The 22,291-nt window shown below is 47.5% G+C and overlaps 1 protein-coding gene across 1 annotated transcript; it reads right to left on the bottom strand.

Annotated features, from left to right (window-relative positions):
* Positions 1 to 925: 925 nt before the first annotated feature.
* Positions 926 to 22,288, bottom strand: arrb1 (arrestin, beta 1). The gene is made up of 16 exons (XM_086262562.1): positions 22,154 to 22,288; positions 10,079 to 10,109; positions 9,918 to 9,978; positions 9,761 to 9,805; positions 9,313 to 9,509; positions 8,141 to 8,200; positions 7,920 to 7,987; positions 7,626 to 7,761; positions 7,148 to 7,232; positions 6,999 to 7,071; positions 6,738 to 6,875; positions 6,563 to 6,646; positions 5,988 to 6,011; positions 5,793 to 5,863; positions 4,451 to 4,499; positions 926 to 3,141 (listed from the first exon to the last, which is right to left on the bottom strand). Exons 1-16 carry the CDS (start codon positions 22,171 to 22,173, stop codon positions 3,030 to 3,032), a joined length of 1,254 nt encoding a protein of 417 aa, XP_086118688.1. The 5' UTR covers positions 22,174 to 22,288; the 3' UTR covers positions 926 to 3,029.
* Between the last annotated feature and the right edge of the window lie 3 nt (positions 22,289 to 22,291).

The raw sequence follows: 22,291 nt of genomic DNA, 5'->3' as shown, positions 1-22,291 counted from the left end.
TTTGTGGTACACGGCGCTCAAAACTATGTCAAAAATGTTTCAGTACAACTTTGGTAAGCTACGAAGCCGCACCGCTTGATGGATTGTCGGAGCATTATGGCTACTGTAGTCAGGAGCCTCGTGGAGTGATCTGGGACCTAAACTCCGTCCTTCAGGTCCCAAAGTCAAACGAACACTGCAGCATCACTGAGAGTTAAAAACTGTCTAAATTCTTTCATCTTTAATAAAAGTGTAACAGGTGTAGCAATTAAGTTTAACATCCAGGCATCCATGAAAACAGAATTTATTCAATTTAAAGAAGTTAGAAGTTAGCAGGAAGTTAGCTCGCTAGTTTCCACCTAAACATGATATAGCATGTTCTGACTGGGAGATTTCTGAAAAATTTCAAACATACAGCTCTGCTATCACTTCCAACATAAATGAAGACAGAAAACTAAACAGCAGTGACGTTTGTAGGGTTACTGAAGTTGGGCTAGCTGGTATATAATGATGTGCTACGTGACCGCTAGCTACACAGCTATGTTAGCATAACAAACACAGTGAAGCTGGAGGATGAACGCTAACTCTTTTCCACTCGATAAAAGTTAACGTGAGGGTTTCCGATGGTTAGGGACAAATGCAATCGCATGGCAGGATGCTGTAAACGGACCAAACTTCAGTCAGGGGAACAACTGAGATAATCCATCCACAATACGAGGTTAGTCATTAATATACTGCAACAACATGGGAATAGAGCAGCTGCAGAGAATTCAACATTAATGAATCAATGGTACAGAAGTGGAAGAAGCAAGAAGAATGAGTTGAGTAAAGTTTGACTTATTTGACTGTTTTGTTTCGCTTAATGCGCCTTATAATCTGAAAAATATGCTAGTCTTTATCTGCCTTCAGCTCACCCTTTTCCCAGCATCCTCCTCTGTTGCACCAACCTTCTGCATGTCCTCCTCCACTACATCCATGAATCTCCTCTGAGCTCCTCGTCGGTTGAAAAGTTCGTTTTTGTTTAGTTTCATGAATCCAGACAAATGGGGACACAAACGTCCTTTTATTTAAGATCCAGTGAAATATACAAGTTTTCCTCACGCCCCGCCAAAATGAACAGTCAGACACAGCTGATGTTTTCTGTTTTTTCTTAAACTGTACGTTACAATGCAAAAACTGGTTTCAGTCTGACTTTAAAGTAAGCAGAAACACATCTTACCCCTCATACAGGATGTTTGAGACTCTTTAACTTTGAATCTTTTCAAAATAAAGGTTTGCACAATTTCTTTACCTGCTCAAGTCACCTGATACGACATATGGATGGATGACATCCCTGCCAATTCTCTTACAAATCATTGATGAATTTCCATGTGGATTCTCTTTCTTCAGCACAGCCACTAGTTTTACTTTGTTTCTGTAAAATCAGCCGGCACGTAGGGATTGCCCATTAGAGCGCTAATCTTCAGCGGTCTAAGGAGCCAGTCCCACAGGCCGAGAGACCGGAGAACGACCCACTGGCAACCTCTGGTCATTGTTCACCAGCCAGCTGTAAGTGGTTAATGTAAAAGAAGGCCGCTACGCCACAAACCTCTCTGTGACTGCCTCCATCACCTGTAGTTTGCATATAAGACGTTGAGTCATCTGCAGACCAGTAAAAGTTGCATCTTCCATGCAAACTTCAGGCAACTGAGGCAGTCTGCCACAGGCCAGAACAACCACAGGAGGCTTTTGTTGCAGCACCATATTTCACCGAGCAACTGCCACAACCACTCGCCACCCAGTCACCAGCAGTGAGTGTTTGCTAGGAGGCCTGTGTGATGACCTCTGACCGCAACACTGTTCTATCAGATTTTATTTAGTGAATAAAATAATATTTTCCATTTTGCTTGCTGTCTCTGAGTTTCAGTTCAGTTTCAATAAAAGATCTTTCGGTTTATTTTCAGTTTTAAACTTTATTACATTTAAGGTAAGTGAAGATTTACTGGGTGACGAAATGTTTCGGATATTTCAGTAGAAATTTAACATTATTAGCTTCAGAATTAGCCTGTCACACTAAAGTGACTCATAATTATCAGAATGTTGTTTGAGGAAACAAAATATATATCTCTCCAGTCTTAAAAGCATTCACAACGATCAGGCCACAGTTCGAACAGTTGCTCTTTAAATTTCTGCCAGATGTCTGATTGTTTCAGTTAAACAGAGGTAAAGGTAACAAACACGTAAAGGATGCCAATTATATTTGTCTGACACATGTATCATATTAAAGCGCAGCGTTTACTTTAAGGCAACATGAAGCCGTGCTGATTTTAACAGAAACGAAGCGAATGGACGACCAGCGACTACCTGCAAGGAAGAAAATCGTTCTGATGATGATTCGGAAAATTATCAGCAAGAACACATGAAACTGTATGCTATTTAAAATCAGTTTGATTATTCATGACATTAATAAATCATAGGAAGTATTTATTCATGCAAACTAGGCCACCGGTTGCTGTTAAATGGTCGGTGGCTCACTCTGACAGTTTGAGGTCCTCTTGTCGGGCGGCCCAGCAGATCACTTCGGTGCCGTTTCCCATCTGCTCTGCAGCTTCAGCAACACCGACTACAGATGGTTACTCAGCAAAATCCTCCATCGGCTGAAGTTTGTCTCCAGTGGCAGAGGGTTCAAGATCAACCGAGGCTGGCAGTGTTGTTTCTAAAGACTTTAAACTAATCTCAACACAACTTTACATCTGTTTGGTCCCTAATGGAAACACTTAGAACAAAGAGACATTAGAGGCATGCTACCAGCTGTCGTTAGGAGCTGCCGGGTCGGCGCTCCAGGCGACTCCGTCGGAGCAAAGAGCCGCTCCGATGTCTAGGCTGCAGTATTCTAGTTTTTTTTTAAACACCTCACCGGGACTCAGAGAGGACAGACATGAACGAGCACACAAACACGGCACCACCGAGTGTTTAAAGGGTGTCCAGACTGTGGTTTGACCTAAAGGTGAACTCCATTAGCTCCACACTACATACAGCAGCAAAACAACAGCCGCAGTGTCTCCTCCCCTCTATCTGTCGTCCAGTTTGGGCGAGTCCACCGGCTCCTCGTCTTCATCCTTGTCGTCTTTTGCTCCGATCAGCCGCTGGCGGGCAAAGTCTTCGAAGATGATGTCATCGTCGCTGAGGGAGGGAGAGGTTATGGAAGTTAAATCATTTTTGGTTTGAAATGAGTAATATGGCACTTATTAAATGTTTATTGTTTCGTATCCGTGGTTACCAGCATTGGGAGCGTTATTTTTCTGTAACACGTCGCCGCACTAACATCTTAGTTACAATTAGTCGATATTTTACTGGTTAGCAACAAAAAGCTCTCAAACATTTTTGTGAATTCAACTTTCGTTTATGGACGTAATCGCGCCGAGACTCGTTTACAACGCATTTTAATCAGCTGATATGAGACGGTGCCTGGGACGGCTTTGTGTTCAGGCTGGTGAGCGAAGAAACATGTCCGAGCCTCCAAATTTCATAAACATTTGTGAATATAATGAACATGTAATGAAATAAAAAGTGAAAATAAAAAAGGCCAAACATATAAAAACAGTCCTGTGAATTTTTTTCAAACTATATTTACATTTTTTTATTTTCAAACTTGGTCTTTCGACCCACTTTTATATGACAAGGCCACATGAAACAAGACTAAAGTGGAAATGAAGGTTTTCTTCTGCTCTGACAGCAAAACGAGTGGATAAATCCTCCATCCTCTTTACTGTGATCATCGATATCCTCACATCTGTCCATTTCATTTTGTACCAACGCGCCCATCTCCCCAGTGTCTTCATCGCCACACTGTGTTTACTTGCTGAGAGAGCAGAGGGGACAGCAGCCGCGCCACTTTTAAAACAACAACTTTAACCGACGTGAGAAAGCTAACGGGCCATGACCCCGCCCTGCCATTTAGTAATGAGATTAATAATTACAGACGAAGCTGAAGACGAGCTGGAGACGGCAGAAAGAGTGTTTCACTGCTTTTACTTCTTCTTCCCCCTGTACAGACGTCTGAGGTAACAAAGACAGGAAGTGGAAATATTCGTTGGGCTGCACGGAAAGAGGAAATAAAAACACACAAACGAGGAAGTGGCCTCGCTGTTCTGTATTTCATCTTTGCAGCTGGAGTCATTTCCTTTGTTGTTGCGTACGCATGAAATGATAATGAGTAAATTGCAGCGTCGGCTCACAGCGCTCGCGTTTGGCTGTGCTGGCAGCAGAACGAGTTTCCAGTTTAAAGCCCATTTCCTGCAGCTCCCACAGCAGCAGGCATTAAGACGCATTAAGACTGAAACTCTGGAGACGAGTCCATCACTGTTAATGCTGCAGCGGGCGCAGAGGAAACCTGTCTGCTGTCAGTGTTATTGATGAACCCGTAAACCAGAGCAGAACCAATCAGAGTGAGGAGGAGAGGCAGCGGCGAGACGGGAAGACGGCTGCTTACTTTGTGTCAAACTCGATGAGGTTCGCGTCGACTGGAGCCTCGTCTGCAGCTGTGGAGGAGCGAGAGATCACAGTTACACACCTGAGGAAAACTCTTGGCTCGTCTCTGTCAGAGCCAATTCAATCTTCTCACACCGACTCGTTTAAAATCCCCACACACCCTCAGTCTGAGCCTGGCTCCGGTCGTGACGCTCTGACCTGTCAGACAGCCCCGTGGAGCGCCGTCTTTGCGTCTGGAGCTCAGGTTTACTGAGGGAGACCTGATGACTCCGAGCAGCTCAGCTCTGGGTCTGTTCTCCACAACCGCCGCAAACAAGGAGGAAGAACTGCAGCAGGGCCGCAAGCACGGATTTACGTGGGTCTCTAACCGAGGCTGTGGGCAGGGGAGGAGCCAAATCCCAGTATCACACCAGTGCATTCAGTTACTAATAAAATATGGCTCTGAGGGACGCCGGCTTCACTTAGTGCATGAGTCACATGACACGCCGAACTTTGATGTGAGCGTGGACGGAGCCTGCAGCAGAGAGAGAGCCCTCCTCTTCCAGTTGGGTACACCTGTACAGGTGGCCAGTCTGACGCAGGGCTAACACAGAGAGACAGACAACCACTCACGCTCACATCTGTGGGCGGCAGCTATCTAAAGTAAGCATCTGTGGGAGGAAGCCGGAGTACCCGGAGAGAGCCCACACAGACACGGAGGAAAAGGCTCCGCTGGACTCAAACTCAGGACCTTGCTGCTATGAGGCAACAGTGCTAACCACTGCTCCACCGTGCCGCCCACAGAGAAAGATGAGAACCATGGCTCTGTGGTCGGTCAGATCCAGCTAATGCAAAGACAGCCCGGCTTTGTTAAACCTGACTCAGAGGATGCTCCTGTGCTGTGTCTGCTGGGCTGAACCTCCATGTGTCGCCACCGTCTCATCATCTCTTATTTACATTCGTCTTCTGAGCGTGCGTCCTGATCGCCGCTGCAGACCCTGCAGTTCTGCATTGTCACCTCCCACTAGCGTCTCTATTTTACAGCCCTAGCAGCTCTTGTAGAGCCTGTAGTGGGCGCTTCTAGAGGAGAAGAAGAAGAGTGCCGATTTGTCAGCTGACTCACCGGGAAAGAGATCAGCCTTAAACACCTGAAGATGAATCCACAGCAGCATATTATCAGCATGTGGACATCATGAATACTATTACACTGAACATCAAATATTAATATGCTGCATTACAAATGTCTGCTTTCGAGGTCAGGTGACGCTCTGACCCTTTGAACCTGCGGCTGATAAAGGATGATGTAACGCATCATTTTAACTTCCTGTGTCTGTGAACGTCAGCAGGAACAGGAAGTGTCTCACCTTCCCTGTAGAAGGACTCCTCTAAAGGCTTCGGGTGCATTAACGTGAAGGGCAGCTCGACCGAGACGTCACTGAAACACAGATCATTGGTAACAACACAATAAAAGCATTTATGACCACGTCAGCACTGAGGTGTTCAGTGAGGTGTTCATGCGATCTTTGTAACTCTCGGTGTTTCCATCAATGAACGGTTACCTCGCTGCCAGATCTCCAAGGAGCCTGAAATCAATAAAAAGAAAGAGTTTCAGCTTCAATACAAGAGCACAGAGGATTTACGACGAGTGCATCCCAACGCTGTGGACATTTTCACATAACATCTTTCAAACGAACACAGATGCAGATTTGTTATGGTCCATGCACAGTTAAATAGCTTATCTCCAGTTTAGAAATGGGAACTTCTGCCCTCTGATGATTCTGCAGGTTTTTAAATCTTTTGGGCACCAGGTTGTGAGTGTTGATCAGGCGACCGCGTGCCACACGGCTGAGACGGCCGGCCGGGTTTGAGTCCGAACCCCGGGCTTTGCCACATGTCTGCCCCCTCTTTCCTGTCCTAGTCTATCAAATAAAGCTGAAAAGGCCATAAATAACATTTCTGTTTGTCACCAGCTGAGGGGTCTGATTTGTGGACGATATAACCTGAAGCTAAAACGCCACAGTCTGCACAGAGAGCAGAGCGTCACACGACGGCGTGACGAACAAGGATTAACATCTGAGCTCAGGGTCAGCAGGCGACCATTTAACATTTAAAGCTCCTCTCGCACGATACTGACCCGCCACGAGACACAACCAGCTTCACTTTGACTTTGTAGGACACGATGATGCCGAGAATCTCCTTATTGGCTCCATCTCTCAACCTGCACAGCAGACAAAATATTCACACGTCACTCTGCTTGGCTGTCTCGGCCCCGCTGGCAGCGAAGGCGGCGTGAAGGCGGCTGGACTCACAGCGTGCTGGACGCCAGGTTGGTGTCCTCGTGCTTCAGTTTTCCGTCCAGAGCGAGACCTCGTTTCTCGCGATTGTTGGCCAGAAACGGAGTGAGGGTGAAAACTTTGCAGAAAGTCGAACTGGGAGCCACAACGTCACTGAGGAGAGGGAAATAGAGAAGCTTCAGCTGATTTCACATTAGAGAGCTCGTCAGCAGCGTCAGTTTTTCGCTTACTCCAACTTTTGATTCCTTAGTGTCAAACTTTATGGATGAAACTCACTCTGACTCCTCGGTGGCCACGGGACATTTGTACTGAGCCGTGTTGAACAGGCAGATGTCGGCGTACTGTCGCACTGTGGACACAAATATCAGCATTTAGGAGGACGTGGAGACGTGGAGATACACACAGGAAGCAGCGCCCTGACTTGCCTGAGATCTTCATCTTCTTCACGGTCTTGTTGGTGTTGTTGGTGACGTGAACGTTGACGCTGATTGGCTCACCGTGGTAATAGATCTGAGACACAACAGACAGATGACCTCACGGCTCACAACAACCTTTATGACATTCACCTGGTTAAATCGGCGTACAGGCTAAAAGTTTGTGTTATTAGGGGCGTGGCCTCCCTGACTGGCAGGTGGATGGTGACACCTAGACCTCTGCACCTTGTTTGTGCTGTTGGAGCCTATTGGAGCATTTCTAATGACATCACGTGACCAATAACATGTGTGCTGGGAGGTCGCTGCACTAACAGAGCGTCCCGGAGTCTGAGCTCCAGTTTAAGTGAAATTCAAAGATTTGATTGGCTGTTACTCTGATGAGCAGGCAAACACTTCCGTTTGTGCTCCATAGATGAGCTCTGCTGGCTGCTGGTGGGTGAACTGAGTGAATCTGTCCCTCAGGAGTTACCTCCTTGTCCAGCGAGGCCTCCAGGTGCAGCGGTTTGTCCGACATCAGGAACTGTCTGGTGGTTTCTGCCGTCGGCTGAGGGCCAGGTTTCTCTGGAGCGTACTGCACCTTCCTGATCACCAGACGCACAGAGTTCCTGCAGCAACACAACATAGCTCAGACATTTATTTCAGAGTGGATGTGTCCCAGATTATTCTGTTCACGTGTGTGTGCGGGCACGAGCGCTCTCAGTTTCATTCATAATTCACGTCTTTGTTGTGCCGCTCGGCCGGACTGCGGCTGACTCACGTTTACCTTTTGTGGATCTTTTCTTCAACATTTTCGGCACAGAAAGCTTTCACCTCAAAGTCGACTCCGCAGGCCTGAGGACACACCACAGCGAGACGTGTCTTCAGATTCATTTAAATCCAGACACGTTTCCACCTTTGAAAGGAGCTTCAAACCCAGAGGGTCTGCACGGCGGCACGAATCGAGCACAAAGCAAAAGAAAATGACAGCGGACGTCGTGGCTTTACCTTTCCGGTGTCCTCCGGTCCCGGCTGCAGGGTGACCGAACACGGCAGGTTCAGAGGAATCTGAAAAGATATGAAATATTCAAAACATCTGAAACATTTATGGGCAGGGCAGAGAGTGAGGATGCTGCGGGTTCCTGCTCCGCCGTCGCTTCTCTTTGTTTTTCTGCATTTTCTGTTTTTGAACTCCAAGAACAAAAAGTTCCTCCTCTGGGTTTGTGAGACGAGAACATCTGTGAGGACGGGAAGCTCCCAGAGAAGACGCTGGACACATGAGTCACTGAGGCTTGATGGATGATGTTACGTGATGAAGCATCATGCACGAGGCAGCGTTTTAGCTGTTGTTTTCCAAACTAATTGAATCATTTATTCATTCATATCTCAACGAACAGCTTCATCTGTCATTATTTTCTACTAATGGATACATTTCCATTAAGTCCGGGATCCTGTTTACATGGATCTTTGTCAACTTTCCATGTAATTTCTCACAAATTGTTCAGAATGATGCAAAGATGAAATGAAGACATTTGATATCCAAGACTTCAAACATGGAGCCTGGCAGCTCGGCACCAATAACACCGGAGTTGGTGCAGCACGCCGAGAAAAAAACTAATTAGAAAAGTCTTAATATTAACGAGGAGGTCTTTGACGGCCTGATAACCACTGCCTGTTAGTGAAACGTGTGACGGCACGTGTCTGTTCACGCGTGTTTTTACTGTCAGTTACATGAAATCAGTATCAAACTGGTCCAACAGTGATGGCTGTGGCTGATGGCAGGGTGTCGTGATCGCCTGTGGTTTGTGTGGAAGACGCCAACTTGTCTGCAAACACTCGCTATGGACTCTCCGAGCTGTAGCAAATTTGCCTTCAAAATAAAAGCCTTTTGAAATGTGTTGGCTGCAGTGGGAAGTTTCACCACGGCTCGGGGAGTAAATGGGGTGTTTGCAAACTGCAGAAACCATGGCAACCAGCATCATCCTTGTGATGGAAAACACCCAGCGACAGCCAGCAACCTCAGCACCAACCGGTCGGGGAATAATCGTCTCCCCTTGCAACCGGAGGCTGCCAGGAAGCTGGTCTGCCTGGATCCAGCACCTCTGTGGGAGAATCAAAGCTAAAAGCACTCTGTCACAGATCAGCGGACAAATATTCAGGTGGCCCGGCGGCCTCCGTACCTCGAAGGTGAACGGGTAGGCGTGTTCTCCCAGTTTTTTAATCAGACGTTCCTGAAGACGAGTCAGAGTCTTCTTCTCTTCGGTGACCGGAGGAAACGCCTGGATGTTCGCCACAAACAGGTCCTTCCGGAACGTCAATCCGAGGACGTCCAAATCCTCGCGACCATAACGGAACGCACACGTCAGAGTCACAAACACTGATGGGGCGAGAACAAAGACAATCAGTGATGGAAGCTGATTAACAGAAAACCGAAACATGTTGCACATTAATGTGAGACGCCATCTTCCTGCTCGTGGTTTTTACAGCAGGACGTGAGCCCAAAGTGAAGCAGCGTGCTCTGATAACACCAGCCAGTGAGGTTTCTGGGTAATCGCTCACATCCACAGCTGCAGCGATTTCTCTGAGCAGCAGCTCAGCTTTCAGCTTTCCCGCACTCGGGCTTCTCACCTTTCCTCTCCTTCAGGTACTCCGGGTCGATCAGAACGACGCCGTCTGCGAGGAGAAAACAAGATCTTCAGCAAAGTCGCTTTTGCTTCAAAAGTCAACTTAAATTTAAATGTGAGTGAAGCTCCAGGATGGAGCCACAGACTGAACAAGATCTCACCGACAGGCTCCACCCGATCCACGTGGTCCACGAAGTCTCTCTTCCCCAGGTAGACGGTGAGCTGAGGGAGGAAGAGCTGCTGTTAGTCAGCCTGAAACTGTTGCTGCTGTTTCGGGCATCAGCAAACTGTCACACCTGCACTGTGCTAAAGGAGGACTCACCTTTCCATTGGGGCTGGCTTTCTTAAACACTCTGCAGACAGAGAGAAGAGCACAGGTCACACTGTTTGAGTATCTCATACTTTTAAATAAAACTGTCCAAGAAAAGTCTGGAAACAGTGAAACAGTCAGAGCGCGCCACACTTCAGGAATAAATTTTAAATTGTCGGAGTTTCTTCTGTTTTAGCAGCAGAAGTGGTTTCTCACATGACCCCTGCCTGTAAAACACCCAGAAAACTCAGACTACCCAAGCTGAGTGAGTCCAGGTGTGCTGCCAGATGTTGGTGCTGATGTATTTTGGGTTTCATGAAGCTCGTGTTGCTCCTAACCCTGCAGATGTGCTCCAGCCCTGAGCTGCGTTCACTCCTCTGAAGGCCACTGTTGGGGAGTAATGGAATACATGTACTGGCATTACATGTTAAATGCAAAATATGAGTAACTGTATTCCATTACAGTTACCACTTAAAAAGGTGGTATTCAGAATACAGTTACTTTGTTGAAATAAATGGATTACACAGCGGTACTTTCCTGTTTCATATGTTCGGCTGTCCCCTCGCTGTTTTTGGTCATTCTACTTGCGGCCGCATAACGACGTGAAGAAGTTTTTAAAAAAATTATTATTCAAAAAATGATTTGATACGAAAGCAATAAGCAGACATCGGCCTAAAGAGTGTAGCCCAGCTGTGAGTAAGCTGTTAAGACTCGACTGTACACCGTGTTCCTGTTTTCCTCTGAAACAATAAGTTCTGTTGGAGCCTTTCAACGCCTCTCTGTCTCTAGCAAAGTCGACCCAGACAACAAAGTAAAGCTAGTTTTCAGCTACGAGCCGACACGAACCCGACGTATTAGTCAGAGGTCCCTTTACTGCAGTTCAGAGCTTCAGTAACAGTAATAAATCACATTCATGTTGTTGTAAAAAGCATGATAATATATTAAGTAATCCAAAGTATTCAGAATAGTTACTCTCATTGAGTAACGTAACGGAATACGTTACAGAATACATTTTGGGGCATGTAATCTGTTACCTGTAGTGGAATACATTCTAAAGTAACCTTCCCAGCTCTGTCTGACACGTTGCTGACCTCATTCAGTCTGAAGCTTTGTCTCCGTCTCTTTTCTTCTGACCGAGTGAAACTGAAGGTGGCAGGAGGCGTCCAGCCTGCAGCCGGCAGAGCCTCAGGGAGGCCCTGCTCTCCACACAGGGCCCAAACATCACAAACATCATCTTCACTATGAGAACCTCAAAAGGTTGATTCTGCTCATGTGGACGTAGCATTTTCAGCAGAGACTCAAACCTCAGTCACAGTGAAACTAGCCCACTGAATGAACAGCAAATGTGCTGTTTGTAAGGTTGTAAACCTGAAAACATCCAGATGAACAGAATCAACCTTTTGGGATTTCCTTACCTGGATTACTGAGCATGCATTATCACTTTCATTATCAGAAGCTACTTTGCGCCTGTTTTGTGTATCGTGTCAGAGCAGAGCGATGATGAGCGCCAGGCTGTGACCAGCAGAGCTCTCGTGTCCACAGCTGTGCAGATTTCTGAGCTGAGAGTGATGCAAGAAGAAAACGAGTAAGTCTGGCTTCAGACGGGCTGTGAGTGTCGGAGCAGTGGCTGGATGACGTCTGGTGTTTGCTGGGACCCTGCACAGTCACATATTACAGAGGGTGTGCCGTCAGCAGCTTCCTCTCTGCATTTCTGTCTAATGCTGCCCGACAGCGTGACGCCCCTCTCCTCACCCCGCGTTAATGTTGTCATAAATTAGCTGATGGCTCCATTAGCTTTCAGCTTCCTCCTGAGTGGCTCTTCATCAATCACCAGCATCGGGACGCCGTTTTTAGCCGGAAACCGGAGGGACTCCTGGGAGCTGCCCACTGCACGATCACCTGCTCACCACACTCTCTGCAATTAGTCCAATTAAACCTTAACACGGAGCAGCTCTGCCATCTGAAATCACGAATCAGGCTGAGCGGCTGGAGGTAGAGCACCGGCTCTGTGACGGCGACAGCAGACGTTTATCGACCTCAGTGGTCACTTCTTGATTTTTAATCACAGCTGAGTGAACGTGTCGGTTTCAGACAAGGCCGGGACAAAACACGGCGTCCTCACAAACCGCTGTGCTAAACACTGGACATATAAATGCTGGTGTTTGTGTGAAATGAGAGAAAAGATGCTGAAAGCTTCGGTAACAGGAAGCGAGCGTCTGAGAGAGTGTAAACACGATTAAAGATTCATTGAAAGAGAGCAGAGCTGAATCTTCAGAGCCGAGGATGCGGTTAGAGCTTCATCGCACAGACGTGAATCAGTGCAGGGTTACAGCACGAGAGGGGCTCACATTTCATCTGAGCGCGAGTAACGACTTTATCACATCAAAGACGCCAAGACAGCTCAAAGACCAGCAAGAAGGCAGAGCTCCTTTTAAGCAAATATTATTACATTTGTCCACTTTTCCCTTTCTGGGTCCAAAGCTGCTGCCACACAGGCAGAGGTGAAGCACCTGGACAGGTACACCTGTTTAGAACCACCACTGAACCAAACAACAAGCTGAAATCAAAGACGTGTGGAGAAGCACCTGATGTGGGTTCTGACGTCCTCCTGCTCTTTCCTGTTTTCACGTCAGTGCTCAGGTTCATCCAAACTGAGCCCGGTCCCTCTGAGGCTCGTTCACACGTGAATAAACACACTTCCTGTGTAAGAGAGTGATGTGCGTCACCCCAAACACTCTGATGCATCATCATTGCTCCTTATTGTTGGGATTATTGTTGTTATCACTTAACCCTCTCGAGGCAGGCGTTGCAGATTTGCAACAGTTACAAACTAACAACCTGATCACCCCACAGACATATTGTTTTTACTCAGAAGTACCACTGCAGGTATTTGTTTGTGCATTAGCAACAAAAACGTAATTTGAGCCTGAGAGGGTTAAACTGATGTTTAATCCTGAATATCGATGAATATTGACGCGTATGGAGACATTTCTGTCACAATAAAAAACGTGGATTCTTCTACGCAACCGTCTGTTGGAAGGACTTTCACTGATTCATTTGCTCTCTTTCTGTGTCAGGAATAAGTTTGGTGCCTTTGAGATTTTCTCACGCGTCGTGGTTCGCTCGTGGTTGGTGCAGGTGAAGCGGCCGCGCCGCTGATCGATCGGCCGCTCTGACACAGGGGGAACGCTAACTGCCCGATCGATGCCTGATTGTTGTGTCAGCTCTGCAGCAGCAGACGGCCGATGATTGAAGACTCCCTCGATACCCAAACTGCAGCAGAGACTCAAACCGGCTTTTTTCGCCTCCTCAGATCTACGACCGTCAGGTGTGACTGGACTGTGTCCGCTTTCCCACAGAGCTGCTTCTCCGTTCTAGCCCTCGGCCGGCTCAGCATTAAAGCTGGACCTGGTTCTGCCGGGCTCAGGAACACGACTGAAAACCACCAGCACGAACGCATGAGGCTCGGCCTCAGCCACGCAGAGAACAGGCAGCTGGTTTCAGATTATATCCAGAGATCACAGATGCTCTGGTCTCTGGGCTGCAGAGGGAGGGACGCTTATCAGCGCTTACTTCATGACACCGGAAACACGGGAATCCAACAGAAACATCTGGCAGACATTAAAAACATCTGTGCTTCAAACAGGTGTGAGCACAGTGTGAAAATAAAACCCACTGTGGGGAAATAAAGAGACATTTTCAGTGTCCTGACTCACACACCTGAACGACTGTGGAAATCAGTCACTGAAGATGTTTCACCAAGAACCGAAGGGGAACCAGCAGCAGCTGCTTTGGTCTCATTTAGTCAAAATCAACCCAGACCGTCGGGAGCTTTCCCACGGAGGAGCAGGTTTACACGAGCAGCCAGTTCAAACACAAACCTTTATTCCATTTTCTATTAAACATGAAACTCTGTGAAAAGCAGGCTGGAACCTGCAGCTCTCACAGTTACTGTCTCAGGTGATTTATTCTTCGTTCTGTGTGTTAAAACTGGGAAAAGCTCCTGGAGGCTCCGTGAATCCGCTGACTCCTCGGGTCCTCCGGCCAACTTTAGCTTTCACTTTAAAATCCCTGTAATTACTTTTAGGGCCTGGCACAGCCTGACTGCAGCACTAATCAATGAGCTGCTGATCACACTTACCGCCGACAGCTTTATTGGTACAGCACCTTTTAACAGTGAGCAAAATCTAAATCTTTATATGAAACAAAATGAGCAGATATAAAATAAAGACGAGGCCACGAGAACTGAAACCAGCCCGTTGTTTGTTTTTTAAAGAATAGAATATCTTTACACAGGAAAGATATGTACAAGTTACACATACACCTGCACACATACAGATACACCCATACAAACATGCACGGGGGGCGTGTCCAGGGTGTGAGGGGTCCTTGATGATGATGCTGGCTTTCTGCTGAAGTCTGCCAGTATAATAGAATAGAATAGAATAGAATAGAATAGAATAGAATACTTTTTATTTGTCAATTTCTTCAAATGTACTTGCCATACAAAGGAATTGAAATTACGTTTCACACTGTCCCATGCGTAGACGTATAAATGTCTCTGAGGGGGGTCAGTGAGGTGCCGATTGCCCGCTCTGCTGCCCTCACCACCCGCTGCAGTTTCCTCTTGCCCTCCATGGTGCAGCAGTTGAACCAGAGTGTGCAGCAGGAGGTCAGAAATCTCTCGATGGTGGAGCGGTTGTGGTTAATTAGCAGTCTCTGGGGTAACTGGGCCTGACGTAGTTTCCTGAGGAAGTACAGCCATTGTTGTGCTTTCCCTACCTGGTGGGAGATGTTTGTGGACCAGGTGAGGCTGGCCGAGATGTGGGCTCCGAGGAACTTAAAGCTCTCCACCCTTTCTACCTCCTCCATCAATGTAGAGGGTGGAGTGCTCAGTCGATTACCATCTCCTTGGTCTCGGCTGTGTTCAGATGCAGGTTGTTGTCGTCATCGCTTCAGATGCTGAACCTCCTCTCTGTAGCTGAATCATCGCTGTTGTCGATCAGTCCTATGATGGTGGTGTCAGCAAATTTTATAATGGTGTTACTGGTGTGGATTGGTGAACAGTTATGGGAGAAAAGTGAGTATAAGAGGGGACTGAGGACACACCCCTGTGGGACACCTACATTCAGGATGAGGGTGGAGGAGGTGTGCTCTCCCATCCTGATGTTCTGGGGTCACGCAGGAAGTCCAGTATCCAGCTGCACAGTGAGCTGCTGAGTCATGAGTTGCTTATTAACCAGTTTGTGGGGTTGGACTGTGTTGAAGGCAGAGCTGGTCCACAAACAGCATTCTCACACAGGTGTTGCTACTGTCCAGGTGAGGGCTGTGTGAAGAGCTGTTATTATGGCGTCCTCTGTCGACCTGTTTGCCCAGTATGTAAACTGGTGTGGCCGGTCCTCACTGCAGTAAAAGTACTAACACCAACCAAAAGTAGAAGAGGAAATATCCGGTAAGAGTCAAGCTCAAGGAACGCAGCGGTAACTCAAACAACCACAGCATGCAGAAGAGCATCTCTGAGGCCAAAGCAGCAGCAGGAGACCACACCGCTGCTGCTCAGGTCAGCAAAGGAAACTGAGGTTAAAGTTCACACAAACTCCCAAAGGTGGAAAAACGCGTCCTGGTCTGATGAGCGCCGATTTGCGTCTGCGTTCAGCTGCTGCAGGTGTGATCGTCTCAGCGCTCAGGTCTCCTCACACCAGCTTCTTGAACCGTTCGCTGCACTCAGAGCAGCGACGGGAGATTCTCATCAAATCTGCAGCAGCTGTGTGCTGATGTCACAATGATGTCATAACGACGTGGACCAAAATCCCCGAACAGAACGGGTACAGCAGAGCTCTGTGTGGAGCAGCACCTTTTCATTCCCTCCCTCCTGATGTTCACAGCGGTCGTATGTGAATGTTAAACGAGTCACAAAGAAACCTGAGAGCGTGACGTGGCTCAGCTCTGTCCACTTACCCTCCACACAAGCACTCGAACAGATTCTGGGGCTGACGCTGCTTCCCGTGAAAACCTCCTCAGAGAGTCTCCCGAGCTGCTCTGTATGTCTGACTGATCAGCGGAGCTCGTTAATATTCTCCCGACACGACTCGTTCAGATCATTGAGCCCGAAAACACAGAAACACACTCAGACGACGGCAGCGCAGAAACGCTCCGCTGCCACATTCACCATCAGAATGAGCTGAAACATGTTTCTGCACGTCTCCTTTATTAGAGCTTCATTTTAGTGCGAGTCACAAACTGAAAGAAAAGGATGTGTGTGTGTGTGTGTGTGTGTGTGTGTGTGTGTGTGTGTGTGTGTGTGTGTGTGTGTGTGTGTGTGTGTGTAGGTAGGTGCGTGCATGCGTGTGTCAGATGACCAGCAGTCAGAGAGGCAGAGGCCAAGCGTCCATCATCAGTGTCACTACGTCCGCCGTACTCAGAAAAGACTTCATGTCTCAGCCAATCCGGGCTCTGATGGCGGGTGCAGCAGTCTAAGCAGACCTTTAAAGTGGTTTACAGGAGGACTGCTCTCAAGTGCAGAGATACACAAGCAGCTGTTTGCAGACACCTGATCTCAGCCCAGACTCTCTCAGACAAATATTAAGAGCCCGATATGCAGAAAAACACCATCAACTGACTAAAGATGTGCAGGAACCAAAACTGCTCGAGTTCCTCATTAATAAGCCAGAAAGTCCCGGTTGCATCTGAGCATGCCCAGTTGGCCTGAAATACAGTACAGTGCAAAAGTTTTAGGCAGGTGTGAAAAACTGCTGTAAACAAAGAACGCTTTCAAAAATATAAATGATTGTTTATTGTCCCTAAATGTATTCTGTAGCAGGACAACGAGCCCAAACACACCGCCAAAGTCATGAAGAACTATCTCCAGTGTAAGTACTGGAAGTGATGGTGCGGCTCCCACAGAGCCCTGACATCAACATCATCGCGTGTGCCTGGTTACATGAAGAGACAGAAGGATGCAGATTAAGAGAAGATCTGTGCTTAGAACAACCTACCAGCCGAGTGCTCACACCAAATCCTGATTTCTCTTTTGTTCATTCACCGCATTTTGTTAATGGATGAGAATAAATGATTAAAACTTTTGTTTTGCAGCTCTGTCACTGAGGACACACCTGCAGGGTGAGCAGCACTGATGAGTTACAGGATGCACGCTGTCCACATCCACGAAAAACTACAAATAAGACATATTTAACTAAAACGAAAGAGTGCTGCCGTCTCAGACCACCTAAAGAAATGTGTCATCACGTCACAAGACCCTAACAGTTCCAACAAGACCCCAAAGCTAAGCTTAGCCGGTAAGTCCACAAGGAGACCTGAGGCAGTCATGCCTTACACAGCTGATGGATAAAAGACCAGGACTCCCTGTGGGACGCTGGCCTCGATCATGAGGGGGCAAAAAGTCCCAGAACCAAAATCAGAACCTGAATGATAATGTCATACCCCACCAGCTGTAAGATGAGCTACAGAACCTCATCCAGGACTCCCCACCTCCACCCTCGGGCTGAGGAGAAACCTGCTGTTGGTACTTGCCTGGTTTCAACAGCATCACGGTTGCTAACAGGCTCAGGTGTATTACGGTGCTACTCACCTGGTTTGAAGTTCTGAAGACATTTTGGCTATGAGCTAATGTTTTAGAGTGGATGGGGCAACAGGTTGTTTTCAGTCTGTTATGAAAGCCTGTGTGAAAGCTACACTGTGGTTATGTCACACCGTGATGGTGACGTGCGGCAGAGATTAACCTGCACAGCGCTTTCAGGTGCATCTGCTCGTCATTGCCATTAAACGAGTGACGTTTTCATCAAACGCTGTTATATTTCATCCTGCGGGGTTTTATAGCCAGCACTCAACTTTAACTTGACAGCTTTGCTGGGAGGAATGTGGCGCGCTGCAGGGTGTTTTCCCAGCGCTGTGCTTGTGTATAAGTGTTTGATTCACCTGCCAGTAGGGGGCAGAATGAGCAGTCTGTGCTACATTAGCACCAGTTTTGCAGAAGCAGTGTGGGGCAGTGGGGAAATCACTGCACCTGCAGCGTGCTCGGTTCGTCTGTTTCATCTGAAGTGTTTCTGCGACACTGCTGAGGTCTGAGGGGTGGAGCGCACTCAGCTGGAAGCTTTCTTCCTGCTGCTCACCTAAAAACAAAGGAAACGGAGGCTTTGGGCCGACTTTCTGATTCCAGTTCTCAGTGGACCTTTTTCCTTCTGACCCGGAGGTGTGTGTGGCGGCCATGATAGGAGTCGGCGGATCCTCCAAATAACAAAACGTTGGTGAGATGATAACACTGCTGTCGATGCTACGAGGGTCGCCACAGCTTTAACCTCAGACTCTGAGCAGTTTGGAAGCAGCTGAAGCTTCCTTTATTACCTCCTTTAGTAAAGGATGCATCAGAGCTTCCTTTATGAAACGAAAGGAGATGATGCCGTCCCACAATTCACAGCAACGACCCATCAGACCTTACAGTAAACAAACAGGTCATCATGTGACTTACTGCTGAGTTACCCACCAAATGACGGCCATCTTTGATCGACCACAGGTGAGCTCTCACCGTGTTACTGTGTGCATGTGCGCACCGTCTGCACACAGCAACCAATGAGAGCACAGCAGGTATCTGAGAGGAGCTTTTTGTAGTCCACCCGCAGGACTTTGTAGTTTCACCGCAGCAGAGCCTCATTATTATTATTAACAGTCTGTTTAAGGACAGCTGATTCTCCGAGTGCCGCAGTCCTGCTCTTCAAGTCCTTGTAAACAATCCTTTACATCTTTACTTCCCTTCCACTGAGGTCAAGGAAATGTATTTTGAGAAGACGCATGAGGTCCTTTTTTCACTATTTAACCACAAAGACTCATCTGCTTTCTGCAACAAGAACTAAAGCCGCTGAATGTTTGCACCGGTCCGTGGAAACTCAGGGAGGTTCTGTTGGTTCCTGCAAGCGTGAAGTTCTTCACATTTACATTCAGTCCAAACGGGTACAGGAGCCAGTCTGTGCACCACAGTGGATTTTAAACACAGCCCCATTTCAGGCGCACAGACTAACAACATTTCTAACTTTTATGATACTTTTATTGGGTGAAAGTGTTTAGCAGTCAACAGCAGGACGCCGCCACATGCCGCACTCGTTCAGCTGCTTCCTGTTTGTGGGTCTCTGCCTTCAGTTTTAGTATTTAAACGCAAACAAGTTCAACACTTAACCTGCTTAAAGAGGGAACAGGCCTCGCTCGCTGATCAAAGTGCTCCTTCATCAGCTGTCTATGTTTGGAGAAGCTAGACTGTATAAAACCTACACGGAACAAAATAACAAACACGTGTCCTGAGTGCAACACTAAAGCTCCTGACCTCACCGCCACCAGGAGCCTTCACACACGTCACCGCCTGCATTGGTGCTCGTACTCATGAAACAGCCTCAGTGCATCAAGGGTGTTGATCTGGGACAGCCAAGTATCCCAGAATGCATTGCACACAAAACAGCAAGCAGCAGTGGCAACAGCAGCAAAGCTGGAAGCTGGAGTAAACTTTCTGTTGCTGTGCCACAAAAGTCAGTTTTAATTTAGTTGTTTGGGCTTCATATCTGTGGGACTCATCACAGGTTTGAGTCGACTGATCAAAATATTGCCAAACTGAAAACTCCAGGGACGTTTTTTCGCCCTTTTCTTGGATGTCTCTGGGTCTGACACAAATATTGCTGCATCTCGACCTGATCACACACCTGAAGGATGTCCTAAAATACTTTAAGCTGCACACTTTGTCATTGTTTGTCTCTTGTAAGCATTGGAGAGACGATGACTCAGTAGTCCTGTTGTAGTTCTCTGAAGTGCATCGCCGGGGGCGTACGCATAGTTGGTCTCTGCAGATTGGTCAGGCAGGCGTGAAGACGTCCACACCAATCATCAGCTCACCATCTCATGAAGAAATTTACATCACTAGCAGATTCGCAGACACGGAAAAGGTCTTGACAAGCACACGCCCAAATGGTGGTCCTTCCATGAAGCTACACCATTAGTGTGCATAAGCTGCCTTGTTGGGGACGCCTTCCCCGTGTTACGGCCTCATTGGTGGGACCCAGTCTCATTGCCCCATCTAGGAAAGGGGCTCATCAGTGAGAGCCTAGTTGTTGAGCCTTTGCCCTCATGTGATTCCTCCATCACCACAGGCTTTCAGCACACTGTTGAAGGTGGAGGATTATGGATTGGACCACCAGCTGGTCAAATTGCCAGCGGTCCCCAACCCCCGGGCCTCGGACCGGTACCGGTCCGTGAGTCGTTTGGTACCGGGCCGTGAGAGTTGAGACTCGGGTGTGAAATGTCTGGTTTTCAGGGGTTTTAGCGGTTTTTAGTGTTATTTTGTTATCGTTTTTTTCGTTAACTCGGTTTTCCTGGGTCTTTTCATGTGTGTTATGAATAAATCTTCTTTTTTTCGGTACCAGTACTAGTTTTATTTTGTTGTATTTATCCGCGGCACCTTAAAGGCCGGTCCGTGAAAGTATTGTCGGGCACAAACCAGTCCGTGGCGCAAAAAAGGTTGGGGACCGCTGCACTAGGCTCCAAAATATTTAATTTGGTCAAAGTGCCAGCGAAGTCCTGACACTGAGGATCCCTGAGTTCTCAGTCTGATACTGGGAATGCAAATGTGTGATTCTTCCTTGAAAAATATCAGCTGTGGAACAAATAAGCTGATGTTTTGATCCAGCTTCCTGTTAGGAGGCTCTTTCAAAGCTTCGCCTAACCTGAGATTGTGAAGTTCCTCTGGTGGGTGTACAAGGAGTCAAAGAGCGAGTCAGCTGACACTGACTGTAATGGACTAAGAAAGCCCTGGATTTTGAACCCAAAGCTGTAGTTCCTCTGACGTCCAGCAGAGACAGCAGTGAGTCCACCTCACAGACTATCCAGCAAAGAAAACGTGTTTCCAGCCTGATACACAAGCTGTTCTGCTTCATAACACTTTTAATAACGCACCTAGATTAAAGTTTGCATTATTAGGGGCGTGGCCTCTCTGACCAACAGGTGGATGGGGACACAGGCGGCTGCAACTGCTAGCTGGCTGCTAGAGTTCACCTAAGCTAACTCGAGTCCCTGCACTGGACCTCTGGACTGTTGCTGTCGGAGCCTTTTGGAGCATTTTCAATGGCATTATCTGACCAATAACGTGGCTGCGGATGTTGATTGGATGTTACTGATCAGCAGGTGAAGAGTTTCATTAAAGCTGGTGGAGAGGTGAGACATGGGCTCAGAACCCCTGTAACCTCCTAGCACAGATCCAGAACTTGTCCCAGTAAATCAGTCACGCTCTCCTGTCAGAAACATGACGTCTGCTTTCTGTGGTGATACTGGAGTGATAACAGGTGTGTTAGGAGGCTGTGGGTGTGCTGGTTTAGGCGAGAGCTGTTCAAGTCCTGTTTGGACTTTTGTATTTCAGTCTTTGGGTTTGGGCCGTTTCTTCCAGTTCAGGAGCAGTTTGTCATTTTCATTGTGACTGTCACAAAGATGCACAGAGAGCGCCAGCCTGTCTGAACATGGTCACACCCTGATGCGTACCTGTTATCGCCACAGTCTGGGATCAAATATTTTAACTAATAAAAACTAAAAACAGCCTCTTCTGATTTGGCCTCCTGACACATAGTTAAATGTTTTCCTGGCTTTTCTTTGTTTTAGTTTTGCAGCTCTGTGACTGCATTTCTCTGTCGTGCACTCGGAGTAACAGCGGCTGTAAAACATGAGCTCGCCTTTAAACCCTCCAGATGACGCGTGAATGAATCAGAGTGACACACGCTTACATACTTTTACTACAGTATCACTACAAGTACTGGCAGTGATATATTTCTCTGGTAATCTTGTTTCTTTCACAAAGATGGGTTTCCCCCCATGTTTCCTGTGTGTCTGACTGTCAAAATAAAAGACAGAAAAGCCCCAGGCAAACACAGCAAACCTGTCAGTGCCATCGAGACGTCACAGTCCTCGAGGTTCGGACACAACGTTATGTAACGTTACAGCAACACACACACACACACACACACACACACACACACACACACACACACACACACACACACACACACTTATCAGGGTGCATTACTGCACACACCCATTAAATCTTACCTTGTTCCTTTATCTCCCATCCCGACGATGTCGACAGCAGCCGGGCGGAGAGATGATGGAGGAGGATGGAGGGATGCCGTCACCGTGGAAACTGAGGGCAGGATATCTCTCTCTCTCTCTTTCTCTCTCTCGCTCTTT

Source organism: Aulonocara sp. 'chitande type north' Nkhata Bay, linkage group LG14 (assembly GCF_057382095.1).
Source record: "Aulonocara sp. 'chitande type north' Nkhata Bay isolate Kocher_YH1m ecotype deep benthic linkage group LG14, A_spYH_male_GT1.1, whole genome shotgun sequence".
Lineage (NCBI taxonomy): Eukaryota > Metazoa > Chordata > Actinopteri > Cichliformes > Cichlidae > Aulonocara > Aulonocara sp. 'chitande type north' Nkhata Bay.
Note: the sequence above shows the minus strand (reverse complement) of the source record. Positions and strands in the feature narration are given on the sequence as shown.

What these genes read in the sequence shown, in the direction of transcription:
- arrb1 (XM_086262562.1), bottom strand. Translation starts at nt 22,173, where the DNA reads ATGGGAGATAAAGGAACAAG. An exon ending in GTGGCCACCGAGGAGTCAGA is followed by an intron (nt 6,876 to 6,998) that starts GTGAGTTTCATC and finishes CCCTCTCCTCAG; the next exon opens with TGACGTTGTGGCTCCCAGTT. An exon ending in CTCATCGAGTTTGACACAAA is followed by an intron (nt 3,142 to 4,450) that starts GTAAGCAGCCGT and finishes TCCCTCCCTCAG; the next exon opens with CGACGATGACATCATCTTCG.